Source organism: Lissotriton helveticus, chromosome 2_1 (assembly GCF_964261635.1).
Source record: "Lissotriton helveticus chromosome 2_1, aLisHel1.1, whole genome shotgun sequence".
Lineage (NCBI taxonomy): Eukaryota > Metazoa > Chordata > Amphibia > Caudata > Salamandridae > Lissotriton > Lissotriton helveticus.
The window spans coordinates 1654749537-1654765843 of NC_136059.1; the positions used below are offsets into that span (position 1 = coordinate 1654749537).

The following is a 16307-nucleotide window of genomic DNA, read 5'->3' on the forward strand; positions in this document are numbered from 1 at the left end:
AGTGTTGTGGAGATTCTTCAAAAGGCTCCAAAGTTATTAGCAAAACAACAAAAACATACCTTGTTTGGAAAGTCTGACCTAACTATAACTACACATTGGCGACTGCCACAGTGTTTCCCCCCTCACATATATGAGGGGGGGTGAAACCCTTGTCAAGCAGCAACCAGAAATCCTGACTGGTAGCTTGGCACAATGCAGTCAGGCTTAACTTAGAGGCAATGTGTAATGTATTTATGCAGCACTTAAAACAGAATAAAGTGAAAACACAACAAAAGAAAAAATTAGAAAAATCGAGAACATTTTAATAAATTATTTGAAACCAAACCGATAAAATCCAATCAATAGACCTGGAGATATGCAATTTTAAAGATTTAAGTGAAAACAGAACTTAGAAGCACAAAGCACCAATTGTGATTAATCTGGTCTCACCGGGCTACGTCTCAAATTCAAGCCGACTGCAATGGAGCGCCGGATGGATACAGGGACAAGTTAGGCCTGCTGAACAAAGTACCTTAAATCCAATGTGAGACCCCTGGTTGACGATTTAATATATATATCAAATCTTTATTTCGGCCACTGGCCATCAAAGATATACAATAAAACATACACTAATCACTGTAAAATCATCATACACAATCAGTCAATACATACTTATTCAATAAAAAACCTTAAAATTGAGTACTAATAAAATTACATTCATAAAACTATGGACCTTTACATTAGGAGGGAGCTTGGATCTTCAGAATGCGGGTGAGAGTGTGCCACACATTGATGAGAAATTTTGTTATAGCAAACACAGTTAGGGTTGAAATGTCCGTTTTTAAAATTCTGTACATTGGGAGGTACTCCCTGCAACCCAAATTTCTGATCAAAGGTAGGAGCCAATACTTCCTCGCTGTCTTATATACTGGGCAAAACATGACCAAGTGTAAATCGGTTTCATCCGCACCTGCACAGGCCGGGCACTGTTTTGTCGAAGGGGATGCTGACCAGGAGCTGGTAAAAGATCGTAGGGGCAGTGTGCCATATCTCCATTGGAGGAACAGCTTCCTGGCCAGCACGGGGGAGATATCATCAAGGACCCTCTCCAGCCTGTATGAGTCTTTACTTTGCACAAATGCCGATGTAAGTGACCCTTCACCCTGACTGTCCAAGGCCATGACTAGTTTTTGTTCATAATAAGCAGCGGCAAGAGCTCTCTTAGAGATGTTTAGTGACGCATCGGCAGGATTAGACCAGAGGTCAGGGAACCCTAGGGTCATACAGGATTTGTGGATATATTTTATCCAGGGGATCAATAGTGCTTTCGGGTGGGATAAAAGCTCCATCAATTCTGCCCTGTAGGTGTGAAGTTCTTCACTGCTCCATAGCCTTCGCCAAAAGGCTATGGGTCTCAACCCTAATTCGTCCGCTATTGGTCGTAGACCCAGATCCAGCCTCAGGGGGAGGAGGGGGGTGCTAGGCGGAAGTGCGACTATCTGCCTGATAAAATTGTTCCCAGTTGTTGCCAAGCTGCGGCAGGGTATGTGTCCCCACAATTCCGCACCATACATAGTAGCACCCCTCGCCTGTGCCTTGTAAATCTGGATGAGTGGCCCCAGCGGACGGTATGTGGAGCCGTTCATCATCCTGGTAATACCCCCTGTGGTCTGTACCAATTTAAGATTAGCCCTATTCTGGTGTGGTCCCCAAGTCATAGATTCATTGAGAGTTACACCAAGATATTCAAAGGTGAAAACTCTCTCAAGCCGTGAGGCTCCCAATGACGGATTCGGCCGCAGTTTTTGCCTAGGGTTCAACACCATAAACTTCGTTTTGGTTGCGTTGATTTCTAGACCCCTGTCGGTACAGAAGGACACAAATGAGTCTAGGACCCTCTGTATCCCCATAGGAGTTTTGGACAGCAGCAGGGTGTCGTCCGCAAACATGATTGCAGGCACCCTGCTGCCGTTCAATTTAGGGGCGACAGTGTATTCAATGGCATTTAGATGGGCGATTACCCCGTTGACAAAGAGGCAAAACAGGGTCGGTGCCAACACACAACCCTGCCTCACCCCTCGGTCAACGGGGAATCTGTCCGTTAATGCCCCGGACCTCCCACACCTTACTCGAGCATAGTTGTTTTGGTGTAGTCTCTGTAGGATTATCAGGATGTCCGGCGGGACGCCCATCTCACCCAAAACACTCCATAGTTTCCCTCTCGGCACTAGGTCGAAGGCGGCACGGAGATCCACAAAAATAGTGTATAGGCTGCCGCCCTCGAATATCGCCGCCCTCCAGTAAATAATGTTTAGTCTAAAAACCTGGTCCACTGTGGAGACTCCCTTTCTAAAGCCCGCCTGGTACGGACTAAGAACCCCCATCTCTTCTGCCCAATCCTGGAGGCGGTTCAGCAGTACCCTCCCAAACAACTTCTGTGGCACGTCAATCAGACTAATTGGTCTGTAGTTGGCTGGAAGGAGAGGCGAGCCCTTTTTGAATATAGGAACCACCTCCGCCCCCAGCCAAGTACTGGGGATGTCCATCCCACTAAGAACTCCATTAAAAAGAGTGACCAAGTAGGGGGCCCAGATATTGGGCTCCTGCTTGAACAGATCCCCGGGTAGGCCGTCCAATCCTGGCGCCTTTCCCGAAGTAAGTCCTGCAATTGCAGACTTAACCTCGTCCAGTCTTATTAGATCCCCCTCATAATCAGGCCAGGCAGCTGCGAAGTCGTTGGTAGGTTCTCCCAGCTCGGCGCTATAAAGGGATTGAAAATGCGCCTGCCAGGCCGTTGGTGCTATGTTTGGCTGGATTGCAGAGTGGAGATTCCCCGACCCCCCGTTTACAAGTCTCCAAAACATCCGATGGTCCTTTGTGGCTAAGGACTTGTTAAGCTCCTCCCATTGGTTCTCCTCCCATTCTTTTTTAGCGTGGGCAGTTAGTTTTTTATATGCCCATCTCCTTTCCTTTAACTGCTCTCCACCTAGACCCTCCTTAATGGATCTAAGGAGTTCCCCCTTTGCCCTTCTGCAGGCCATGTTATACCATGAGGATTTTTGTGGCTGCCTCCTTCTTGGATTCTTTACATCATTAAAGAGGATGGGGGCAGCGATTTAATAAGCAGTGGCAGTTCTTAAGAAGCTGAGGCCTGTGATGCCAGGTCCTGTGTTGGAGATGCGTCATGCAGCAGCGTGTCAAAACCAGTAACATAGATGCTTATTTTGTAAGGCCCACGATGTGGATTCACAGAGACAATAAGAACCCACCTCCTCTGCCCCAACCTTCTATACTTGAGACTAGTTGGAATGCAAGCAGAGAGATTAGGACCTGAGAAGAGGGTCTTGCTTCTTGGAGGTTGAACCTTTGTGAGGACAGCTGTTGGCCTTTAATATAGAAGAGACAAGTGTGAGCTATCTTACTTGTTTTGATCTTACCCCAATCCCTAACGAGTTGTCTGGAATGCAGGGACAGAGTTCTACCTGCAATGCAGCTGGTAGTTGTTCTCCTTCATAGAGCATGGAGTACTTCAGTAAGTTCTCCTTTCCCCAAACATATAGTCACATCTGTGAACATGTACACAACATTTTAGAATCCTTTGTTAAACGTTTGCACCCTAGACACAATGATATACCTATACTGAGTACAATTTGCTGTTAGTCAGGCTCTCTTAGTACTCTGTTCCCTCACACTGTTTGAGTCATGCTGTTGTCTGTTCCTTGTCGATGCTTTCGTAGGAAGTCTTTGAGTTGTTATTCAGTTCATTGTAAGAGCTTTATACCTGCGCTTTAAAATAAATGGTACCTAATTGTAGAACGGTCCATGTTTCTTTCTTACTGAAAGTCTTATTTTCCTACTTTTACAGGTGCGGAAGTGGGAGAGCTGAAGACTGGGAGACTGTGGTGGCACGGACCTTAGCAACAGTGACGGCAACGAGTTGTAAATGAAAGTTCTTCCTTGCAGGTACATTTCTGTAACAGGCAGAAGTTACCGCAAGTTTTCCAGACGAACGATCAGGAGGCAAAGCATGGGTCAGCGCTGAGCGTGGTTTAAACAGTACTGCGCCCAATATGGCCACCAAGTTTTGCCAAAGCCTCGTAGAGTTTGGGAATCTCATGAGACTTTGGCAAATACATAGATGAAATCAACAACGTAGGCATGAGGCTCCAAGGAACGTGTGTGGTGCATCTGGTAAACCCCAAGAAATTATAAGAGCACCGTATTCAGTACAGAATGGCACACATCAAAGCTCAGGGGGCTGAGATCATTAAAGGGCGGTAGGCTGAGTGGGACTGAAAACAAGGAGAGAGGTTATGTTATGTTATATTGATCTCATAAGGCGCACAGCTACCCAAAATGGGTTTCCCAGCACCAGCCTGAAGGAACAGAGAACTAGAAATTACTGATTGAATAGCCATGTCTTTAGGCATTTACGAAGTTCACATACATTGTTTCGTTCCTGTGTGACATGGGGCGGGAGTTCCAGAGGGTTGGGCCCAAACAGCCAAATGAGCGAACACCCATTCGTGAGAGTTTAACCCAGGGAACCAAACATTTCCCCTGAGTAGTGGAGCGTAACAGACGTGGAGGCTGATAAGGATAAACCAGATCTTGCAGATATTGTGGGGCAGTTCAAGACTTGATCTTAAACATGTATGTCAGGGCTTTGATTTTAACGCGGTTAGCGACCTTTAGCCAAAGAAGCTCTTGCAAGGAGCCAGAGATAGAAGTAGTTTTGGGGATATGACAAAGTAACCTGGCAGCAGAATTCTGCACTACCTGCAGTTTCCCGAACACTTCCTCGTTGGCCCCAAAATAGAGGATGTTACCGTAGTCCAAACTTGAAGTCACAAGTGCTTGAACTACGGTCCTCTGGGTGGAGCAGTGTAGGATCCAGATGATTTTTTTCAACCATTTCAAATGGTAAAGCAGGTGGCTGACACCTTCACTGCTTGCTGTCTCATTGATAATTGATCATCAAAAATAAATCCCAAATTGCGGACTTGGTGAGTGGGCTGGGCTTTGGCACCCATTTCATCGGGCCAGTGCAGAGGGCCCCGAAAATCCTTATTTTTCCCCAAAATCGGGACCTCAGTCTTCTCGCCATTAAGATTGAGTAAATTGGCTTGCATCCAAGATGCAATTTCCCTCAAGCCGGTCTGAAGAACTGGTGGTCCTAACATCTTCTCAGCAGAGAGGGAGAAGATGATTTTGGTGTCATCCGCATAGGAAAAGAGGGACAACCTGGCCTCCTCAGCAATTGTCGCTAAAGGTCTAATGTAGAAATTGAAAAGTAATGGGCTGAGGATAGAACCCTGGGGTATCCTGTAAGGAGAGGAATAGATTTTGGAACTGGCTGTAGAAAAAAATACTTGAAAAGTCCGATTAAAGAGAAAGGACGTGAGCCATGCAAGAGCTGGGCCGGAAATGCCAAGGGACTGTAGGAATTGTATCGGCACACTGTGCGACATTATGTTGAATGCCCTGAGGAACTGGAAACAAGGGCAGGAGACCACCGTCATGGCATATTAGTACCAATAAAGCCATTGACAAGGCTTGCAATGGAAAGTTCTGCGTCTGGCTGCGTCGCACACCAGTGGTTTCAAGGAGCTGCAATACAAGGTTCCGTGGCAGTGATGCGGCGCGCAGTGGCGGTTCCAATGCAGAGGTTCTAGAAGATGCATCGCACTGCGTCACTTCTACCCAGGAAACCCCAGCTGGGCTGGCAGAGTGCCTACAGGCCTACTTCAAAGAGTCCAGGACTGGGATGACAACACTTGGGGAGCAAGGCTCACAGCAGACAGAGTCCAGATTGTGGATTTAAGGTGGTTGTAGCCTTTCCTGTTTTAGAGGCTCTGAAAAGTAGGCCAGCCAACTAGCACTTGGAGTCACTCGGGTGGTCCTGGGTTCAAGATACAGGTCCAGTCCTTTTCACTCAGGTAGCAGGGCAGAAGAGTAGCAGTACTTCTTGCAGCAGAGGAGTCCTTCTGAGATTTCCACAGGTCCAGTGGTGTATTGAAGAGTTGGGTCTGAGGGTCAAATATTCATACTTAGAGCCAGCTTTGAATCAGGATAAGGGTTTGGAGGTTTCCACCCCAGAGGTGTTTGGAATTTTCTGCCTCACTGCCCTGGCTCCAGCTTGTTGGCGTCGCAAACAAAATATTTGAGTGAGCTGAGGCAGAGCCTTTGTGATATGTAGGTGTGGTAGGTGACAGCTCTTCGCCCTATCAAGTCAGAGATGGCCCATCCTACTAACACCTATTCCTCACTGTCTTTTTGTCTGGGAGTAATATACAAATACCAACTGCAAGCTACACCTAGGACTGTGACCCAGGATATAGGTTGTAGGCTCCAAATGGTTGCCAACTTTCTAAAAGTGGCATTTTCAGAACAATGACTTAAAATCAAGAAATATTATAATGAACCATTCTAATGTACCCTAATAGTCTCAAAATAGGAGGGTAATGATGTCGATGTGCAAGTAGCATGTAGTAGTGGGCAGGCGGGTACAGCTTAATACCCAACAAGATTTGAGTTAAAAACAATGAAATTAAATTCACATGTGTACAAGTTGATGGACTAAGTTATGCACAGATGACATCATTCAAGTGAGGAACAGGCAGAATTGAGCCAACAAGGGTAGATCTTCTTGGAGGATGATGAGTCACAACTGCTGGCTCTAGTAGTAAATATTGTGGAGGGGGAATGGGAGAGTGGACGTATGTAGGGATGTGATTAATCTCAAGGGTTTTTCTTTTCTTTTTTTACTGTTTATATCTCTTTCTTCCTCACCTCCCCTTGTCCTCAATCTCCCCTGGTTTGAGAGTTTATTGTTAATTGCCCATTCAGTTGACGAGGAATCCAGTTCTTATTTTAACAAGGATAGGAAAATCAGACAAGTTCCTACATTTTAGTCATGAGAGGAACAATAACATGCTAAGTATATCTGTATCCACATCCTGTATTTTTCAAATAAAATAAGTTTGAATGATAAAAATGTAGAGGCACTTACCCCAATATTAAATCCCCCTGTGAAATAGTCAAGATTTGCTTGGATAAACCAAATGTTGTTCAGCCCAAGATCTCCACTTCTGTCTTTTGCACGTACTAAAGATTCCTCTTTGTTTTCAATCAAAACCACCTAGAGCCAAGCAGGAAGGCAGGAGCAGATTAATATTCAGTACTTCACTTTACAGCGATTACCCCCATGAGGGGTCTTGAAACTAGATCAGCTTTAAATTCTGGTATCTGAAGAATGTATGCCACAATAGATAAACAAGAATGAACAGCAGCGTATATGTGAGGAATCTGACTTATGAACAGTGCTCAAATTATGCCAATGGTTGCAGGCACTCATTTTTGGGGGGATTGGGAATTATTTTTCATCATCAGGCTTTGACCTATAAGTAAGGTAGGGAAAGACATGAAAGGGAGCAAGAGAAAGAAAGAGAAAATACGAAAAACAGTGTCAACAGGAGAAAGCAGGGATGAAAATGTACCAGCAAGACAGATGAAAAGAAGTAACTGTAGGCTTGTGGAAAAAACAGGCACGAGGTGGGATGACGAGAAGTAACTGTAGGCTTGTGGAAATAACAGGCTTGAGGTGGTATGTATCAATCAATCAATCAAGTAGCATTTGTAAAGCGTAACATAGCCACCCCTAGGGGGTATCTGGGCACTTGTATCAAGAGCAAGCCATTTTGGTATTCAGCAACCCCAGCATTTGGAAGTGCCATTGTGGGCGTCTAAGAAAAGCTTTTTGCTTGCCACTTATATATTTATTTATATACATTTAACACTGGAAGGTTTCCCGAAAGACGTCTTGCAGCAGCGTATGTTATTTTTGGAGGCGATACAGGGTAGGTTGAATGGCAATTGAGCTTGAACAAAGACTCGCCTTAAATGCAAATACTACTAGGAGCTGTCTGGCTAGTAGCTTGTGCATTCTTATCAGAGTTTATAAATGATACAGATTGGTACATTCACATATCCTTAAGTCCATTCCTGCTGTGTGAGTTTCACCAAGTCAGTGCCATTTTTGGTTCCAAAAGTTCTTTTAGTATCCAAACACACCTATCAATCTTTATTAATAAAAAGAATGTGAATGTATTTTCTAAATTAAACACTACTTATAAGCTTCATTAGCTTAAATCTTATGCGTAGGTCTCCTATATGAACGGGTTAAGGTGCCCAAAGTCTGGCTTGTTTTTTATTGAACTGGTGTTTATATTATATATTATTTTATACACAGTAGGAAACGTTTTGAAACAAGTGTGAGAAAATGGGTTGTTGATTGAGCAGGGTGAAACCCTACTTAAGCGACCGCACAATTCTTGTTGGGGCGAATCACAAAAAGTCACAAAATTACTCTGTGCTCAACCCTCTAGTAGGTTGGCCTAAAAAGCAGTTAGGCTTAACTTAGAAGCAATGTGTAAAGTATTTATGCAGCCCTTAACCGCTTTGCTGCGGCCGGAATTCCCGCCTGTGCGGTAGAATTCCACACGTGCGTGGTTCGGACGGCCCCTGGCCGTCCTCCGCACTCGCCCACCGTGACGTCAGATAGCCCCCGGCCGTCCGACGCACGGAAGAGGTTAAACCGTAATCATCTGCAAACACAACACACGTAAAATCCACACTAATTTATAAAGTAAATTGTAATAAATTATTTGACAACAAAACAGCAAAAATCAAATCAGTAGAACCGAAGTTATGAATTTTTACAGTTTAAAATAGTTGCCTAAAAGATTAAAGCACCAACCGTTGACATCTAGTCGCATGAGATAGGGGCAATGTTGAAAGTTATGGCTGACCATATGCTATATGAAGTGGATTAAGCCAGGTCTCCACATAACTTCTGACTTAAAAGATATTTTGAAGAAAAATGTATGAGAAGGCTGGGTCGCCCCACTGGTCAGAGTCAGTCACAGAAAAATAAAATGATAATAAAATAGTATAATAACATTTTTCTGTGTCTGGCTCTGGTTGAGGCATGCGTGCATTTGGGGTGGGGCCATGGCAGGGAGGCGTGATGGGCACTTAGAAGTGCACTTGTCAGACGGCCAGCCCAATAGATGCACACTTCTATTTCTCCAATCCAGCTCTGTTGCACAGCAAAGTTGGAGAAAAGCCAAAAGCTGCAGGCTCCCAGGCATTGTCTGAGTGGCAGAAATGCCGCTCAGTCAATTATGGTGCTAATCTTATGGCATGAGAGCAGCGTCTGGATTGAGTGGGGAGCCTGTGCTTTCCCAGTGATTGCTGGGAGAAAAGCACCGAGGCGGCCGTTGGTGTTGCAACAGGTAGGTTTACTTTTAATGATCATTTTACCCTAAATTCCCCCCACCCACCACTTTCGTTTTGCGGTGGCTGCCACTGTGAGAAGGTAAAGTTCAGTAGGTAAAGGCAGTCAGCATTTTCTGAGAAGGAGACGCCATCTCCGGGGAGACACTAAATGTAGTCGCTATTAACATTTCTACATTCAGGCTTAGTCTCTTTTATGGAAATTGAAAATCTCCAGTAGGACGAAGCTGCAGGCTACAGTTGATGAGGACTCCGTGAGGCCGGATGCACTTTCTGCGAGGAGCCACTGAACAGGATTAGCTGCTGTGGAAAGGAACACAGCTGGAGATGCCATGAAGTCAGGCAGACAGGCGATGTACCTTGGACATATCGGCGAGCAGGTAGATTCCGGTCTCCTTTCGGTTGTCAGAGCACTTTTTGGCAAAAAATATTCCCAAGTTTTGGAATTGGACTATCTGGGCACCTTTATTACCATTCCCAAGGGTCCAGGACTGGAAGGGCACCACTTGGAGGGTTAGGACTAACTCAGGCTGGGTCCAGGTGTGGGTTCAAGATGGTTGGAACCTTTTCTGTACCTGAGGTGCTGATCAGGAGGTCAGCTTACCAGTCCTTGGAATCACTATGGAAGTCTTAGATCAAACAGGAAAGAAGGTCTCAAGCAGCACAGCACCCCTCTGAGGGCATAGGGCAGGCTTCAGGAAGCAGGGCAATCGTCTAGGTGCAGCAGAGCAGTCCTCTGAAGTACATAGCAGACCACAGGCAGCAGGGCAGTCCTTCCACAGGTCCTGAAGTGAATTGAAGAGTGAGCCTAAGAGCCCTATTTTTATACCTGGTGCTCCTTTGAACTGTAAGAAACCTCAGAAGTGTCTCGAATTTCCTGCTTCACTGTCCTGTTTCCAGTCTGTCTACAGGCACAATAGTCTAGTGTGATGTTTTTCATGAGAGCTTACGCAGAATCTTTAAAGTGAAAGTAGGACTGTGCCCCCATCCTGTCTTTCATGGCACATCCTGCCAACACCTAGACCCTCTACTGTGTGGCTGTCTTGAAGGAATACACAAAGGCCAGATATCCACTACACTTAGTGATGTACCCCAGGAGACAGGCTGCAGGCACCAAAGGATTAGGACAAGAAAATGGCAACTTTCTAAAAGTCACAACAAGTAGGGGCGTGATTAACGTCCCTTCCAGTTGCACTGCTGTGATGCGCCTCCGTGGCGCTTCCATTATGTAACCCACTTTAATCCGTTCTCAACGTATATTCATAGTAAACCAGTATTATTTTCAACTCTTTCACTTCCTCAATTTTCAATGTGACCACACACGGTAAAATATGCCAATTTCCCAAACTTCTTGTGTTCAAACCGAGTCTGTCCGTACCTCTTGAAAGAACATGATAAATGCAAGAATTCATCCAAGGCAATGTTTTTATTGAATAAAACCGAATGCATTTCGGGCAATCTGGTGCCCTTCTTCAGGGGTCACTAGAAATAACAGTAGAAACAATGATACTTGTTACCAATTGTATAAAAACATACAAGAATAAATAGTAGTGCGAACAAACATTCACAAATTAATTTTAAGATTCGTTATTAGACATTACATATTGCTTGTAAATACTCTGTGGTTCAGTGCTACTGTAGCCCTGCTCAACACCAGCCGTTCACCCTAATAGGTCTCTCACTACAATATTGCTGCTCATACCTAATCTCGTTGACTCCAGAGCAGCCCGACTATTAATTATACTGAATGTTCCCCGAAGTCCTAAATGCTAACAAACTTACAAATCTCACCTCCTCAACTTACAACCCTCCGTTAATCCTCCCTCTTTACATGAGATTGATTACTTTCCCCTTTTGGTCAATCATGACGTCTGTGCTCCTTTACCAGACACGCTTTCTACATTCAAAACATTTTCCAAACCCGTTTTCTACATTAAAAAATGTACGGGATTAACTTTCTAAAAGTGGCAATTTCAGGATTGTGAACAAGTTACTTACCTTTGGTAACAATACATTTGTAAGAAACATAGGTTAGTTATAGATTCCTTACCTTAGAATTACCCCCAGGTGGATGACTGGATCCGGAAAGTTTTTCGTCAGCAGTACCCCTGTGCATCGAAAGGTGGTGTCGGTCGGCTCCGCATTCGTCGTGGACGCTACTTTGACGCCGCCCTTGCACGCTGACGTCAGTTCTGTACATGACTTTCCATGCCAGAAGCGCAGAGCCATGCAAGACACTGACCACTGGTGCACAAAACTAGGGCCCTGAAAGGAAATCCTTAACCCTAGAAGTCAGTTCGCAGAACGGGGAGGATGGGTGGGGAGGTAAGGAGTCTATAACTAACCTAGCTTTCTTACAGATACATCGTTACTGAAGGTAAGTAACTTGTTCATCTGAAAGAAACAGTTAATATAGACTCCTTACCATAGAATAGATAATCCAGCAATACCAACCCCGGAGGTGGGTCTGCAAACCAAGTTCACACCAGAAAGTCCTTGAGAACAGAACGGCCAAAGAAGCCGTCTCTCCGGACTTGGCTGTCCAGGCAGCAGTGTCTTGTGAACGTGTGCAGCGATGCCCACGTAGCTGCCTGACAGCTGTCATTAAGGGGGACTCCACGTTCCAAAGCAGTGGTAGCTGCCGTTGCCCTGGTGGAATAGGCGCGCCACCCCACTGGCAGCTCCTTCTTTGCCAAGGAATAACAAGCTTTGATGCACAAAACGTCCCATCTAGAAATGGTCCTTTTGTGCACTGCCTGACATTTTGTGGCCCCCACGTAGCCAATAATGAGCTGGTCATCCACCCGGAATTGTTTTGTGCAATCCAAGTAAAAGGAAAGCGCACGCTTTGGATACAGACGGTGGAGCCTCTCTTCTTCCTTGGAAGGATGCAGAGGTGGAAAGAAGGTGGGCAAAGTGATGGTCTGTCCAATATGGAAATGAGTAACCACTTTGGGTAGGAAGGAAGGACGAGTTCGAAGGACAACCTTGTCCGGATGAACAGTCAGAAAAGGAGGTTTAGAAGGAAGAGCTTGGAGCTCACTCACCCTGCACGCAGAGGTGATGGGCCAGAAAGGCAGTTTTCAAAGTCAGAAGCCTGAGAGGACAGTTATGTAGTGGCTCAAAGGGAGCGCACATAAGATATGTAAGAACCAAATTCAAGTCCCACTGGGGCATTATGAAGGGAACAGGAGGGAAAAGATGAGTAATGCCCTTAAGGAAGCGATTTACAACAGGAGACTTGAAAAGAGAAGGCTGATCAGGAAGCGTAAGAAAGGCTGAAATGGCCAAGAGGTATCCTTTTAGAGTGCCCAGAGCAGAGCCCTGCTGGGCCAAAGAAAGAAGGAACAAGAGAACGTCAGAAAGAGGGGCAGAAAGGGGATCCACAGCCTTTGCTGTGCACCACACCACAAATTTGTTCCATCTGCAGGCGTATACCGTCTTAGTGGAGGGACTCCTGGCTGCCAAGATAACATCACAGACTTTGGGAGGAAGGTCAAAAGCTGTCAACTGTCACCGCTAAATCTCCATGCAAGGAGGTGGAGGCTGGGTAGGTTCGGGTGGAGGACCATCCCCTGCTGCTGCGACTGAAGATCCTCCCGAAAAGGCAGTTGGATCGGAGGATCTATGGCCATGTGCAATAGCTCGGGATACCAGCCTCTTCGTGCCCAATCCGGAGCCATAAGAATGACATGGGCCCAGTCACGCTTGCTCTTCTTCAGCACTCTGGGGAGAAGTGGTATAGACGGAAAGGCATATAGAAGACCGCAACTCCACTCGCGGCGAAAAGCGTTGCCGAGCGAGTGCCGCCTTGGAAATTCCAACGTGCAGAATTGCCGACGTTTCGCATTCTCTTCGGTGGCGAATAGATCTAACCAAGGCTCTCCCCACTGTTGAAAGAGACCTTGCACCACCTCCGAGTGAAGACGCCATTCGTGATTCATCATGCACCTGCGGCTGAGTTCATCCGCCCTGGCATTCAGAGAACCTGCCAGGTATTGAACCACCAGGGATATGCCCTAATGTTCCAGCCATGTACAGAGATGAAGAGCCTCCTGACATAGGGTCCACGACCCCACCCCGCCCTGTTTGTTGTAGTACCACATGGCGGTGGTGTTGTCCATGAACACCTGCACTACTCTTCCCCGGACAGAGGGAAGGAATGCTCTGAGTGCAAGACGAATCGCCCGAAGCTCCAGAAGATTTATGTGGAGCCCAGAGCCTGGACCCCGCCGAAGACCAGAGGCCTCTGATCTCCACCTCCCCCATGTGGCCGCCCCATCCCAGAAGTGATGCATCGGTCATCACTGTGAACTCGGGTTGGGGAAGGGAGAGGGATCTGCCGTTGACCCAATCCTGGTTCATTAGCCACCACTGCAATTAGTATGCAGTGCCCTCCGAGATCGGGAAACAATTGCACAGGTTTCCCTGATTCTGTGCCCACTGGAACTTCAGGTCCCACTGCAGAGCCCGCATATGTCACAGGGCTCAAAAAATCCAAAAAATGGTTCTAGTCCTGCAGGACTAGTACCTTAAAAAATTTCCTCGACCTAACTGCAACCTACTTGACCTCCGTCTCTGAAAGCGGAGCAAATTTGACAAGATAACAAGATTTAAAGGCATCTTTATTTCTCATTAACTTTGTGAGCAATAAAAATGCCTTTAAATCTTGTTATCTTGTCACATTTGTTCTGATTTCACAGACAGAGGACAAAAGTTGGTATATTTTCCTACTCGCCAGAAAGGGCGAGTAGGACCTAAAAACAGCTCGCTCGACCTTGTTAAATTTAGCTCGACTATGCGAGCGGTCGAGTGGAATTTTCGAGACCTGTATCATCTGGCATGATCCACCAGCAGGATGCACGAGGCCATCAGGCCCAGTAGCCGGAGGGTCATCCTGACCGAAACCCAGGATAGAGGATGAAAGATCGGAATCATAGCCCGAATATCCCAGACTCGCTGTTCGGGAGGATAGACCCGAAAAAGTGTGGGTCCAGAAACGCTCCGATTAAAAGGAGCTTCTGAGAGGGAGTCAGGTGCATCTTCGGAATGTTGATGGAGAACCCCAGCGAATGCAGAAGGTTGCCCGTAGTCTGGAGGTGGGAGTCGACAGCCTGGGGTGAGCCCGCCTTCAACAGCCAGTCGTCGATATAGGGGAAGACTGGAACCCCTGATCTGCGCAAATGTGCTGCGACCACCGCCATCACTTTCGTGAACACCCCAGGGACGCTGGTAAGGCCAAAGGCGAGCATGGTAAACTGAAAATGCTCGTGGCCTACCATGAACCATAGGTAATGCGGGTGGGTCGGCAGGATAGTGATGGGAAATGCTAGTCCAACGCTACCATCCAGTCTCCAGGGTCGATGGCACACAGGACCTGAGCTAGCGTCAACATTTTGAATTTCTCCTTCCGGAGGAAGTGGTTGATGTTCCTGAGAGCCAAGATAGGACGCATGCCTTTGTTCTTCTTGGGCACCAGAAAGTAGTGGGAGTAGCAACCATGACCTACTTCTGGGGCAGGAACTCGCTCAATGGTCCCTTGGCCAAGAGAGCCATAATTTCCTGTTGTAGAAGGGCCAAATGATCCTCCGACATGCAATGGTACTGAGGTGGCATGGCTGGGGAGGTAGTCTTGAAGGGGAGGGAGTAGCGTCTTCGGACTATTTGCAAAACCTACCTGTCCAACGTGATGGTGCGCCAGTGGGGGAGGTGGTGGCAAATCCTGCCACCCTCTGGCGATTGGTGGCCCTGAAAGGTCGGACTAGGAGGGTTTGGAGGCTGCTGCAGAGGGGACGGTAGTGGACTGGCCCGCTCGCTGGCCCCACAACTACGACGGTGGTTCCACATCCCCAGCCGCGCAGGGGCTGAACAGCTTGCGCCAGCCGGTGGCCCTGGGTGGAACATGGAGGGACACCCCTTCCATAGCCACAAAAGGGGCAAAAAGCAGACTGCGCAATGCGAGTGGTGGAGAGGCCCAAGGACTTGGCTTTAGCCCGTGAGTCCTTGAAGCGCTTTAGTGCGCCATCTGCCTTATCGCTGAATAGGCGCCGGCCATCAAAGGGCATGTCCATAAGGGTAGCTTGGACATCCCCAGAAAAGCCAGTCGATCTCAGCCAGGCATAGCGTCAAAGGGCTACATACGTGGAATTGGGCCTGCCTAGCGTATCCAGTCTACAGCGGATGGCAAACTTTGCTGCGTCTCTCCCCTCAGCAACTGCACGGCAGAGTACGGCCCGGGCCTCTCCGGGCATTGGGGCTGCACTTGCGCCATCATATCCCACACGGAGTGGGTGTAACGGCCCAACAGACATGCAGTGTTTACCGATTGCAGTCCCAAGCTGGAGGAAGAAAATATCTTCTTTAGAGATGGTTTGGCTTTTTGGATTCCCTATCAGGTGGTGCGTTAGGGAATGCGCCTTTGGATGTGGCAGCTTGGACCACCAAGCTCTCAGGGGTGGGGTGTTGGGAGAGGAAAGTGTGGTTGTTGGAAATCATCCTATCCACAGGAGCCCCTGTGTTGGGCCTGGACCAGGTGCCCAAACGGATGTCAGTGAGGGCTTCATTAAACGGTAGCAGGGACTCCGAAGAGCTCGCTGCTGGTTGAAACACCTCTGTCAGGAAGTTAGTCCTGACTGCCCCCGAAGGTAGCTCAAGGTTGAGAGCCTTGGCCGCCCTACACAACACCACAGCGTAAGACGTTCCATCCTCCATAGCCACGGTATGAGGAGACAACATGCCAAGGTCTGGTGAGGTATCCAGATCACTGGCTTCCCCCAGTTCCTCTCTCCAGTCCGGTTTGTAACCTAGCTTGTCAGTCAAAGGGTCTCCAGACCCCTCCCAGTCCTCATCACCATCCTGTGGCTGTCAATCTGGTCTTAAAGAGCCAGGGTAAAACAGGGGCACAAAAGTACCCGTCAGCGCCAGATCCGGCGTTGGACGATGCCGGTCTGGCTCCAAGTCTACATCGGGATGGAGGCCGGGGTCGACGCCGGCTGGGGACACAACCGGTGTCGGCTGCGTACGTGGTGTCA

At 47.3% G+C, this 16307-nt stretch overlaps 1 protein-coding gene across 2 annotated transcripts in view; it reads right to left on the reverse strand.

The window, feature by feature from the left end:
- The window catches only part of GSTCD (glutathione S-transferase C-terminal domain containing), a 943165-nt gene that overhangs the window by 219307 nt on the left and 707551 nt on the right, over window positions 1–16307 (reverse strand). For both annotated transcript variants that reach the window (XM_078676616.1, XM_078676615.1), the window contains exon 8: window positions 6992–7120. In XM_078676616.1, coding sequence (XP_078532742.1) covers window positions 6992–7120 — 129 coding nt within the window. The remainder of the gene's footprint in view (window positions 1–6991; window positions 7121–16307) is intronic.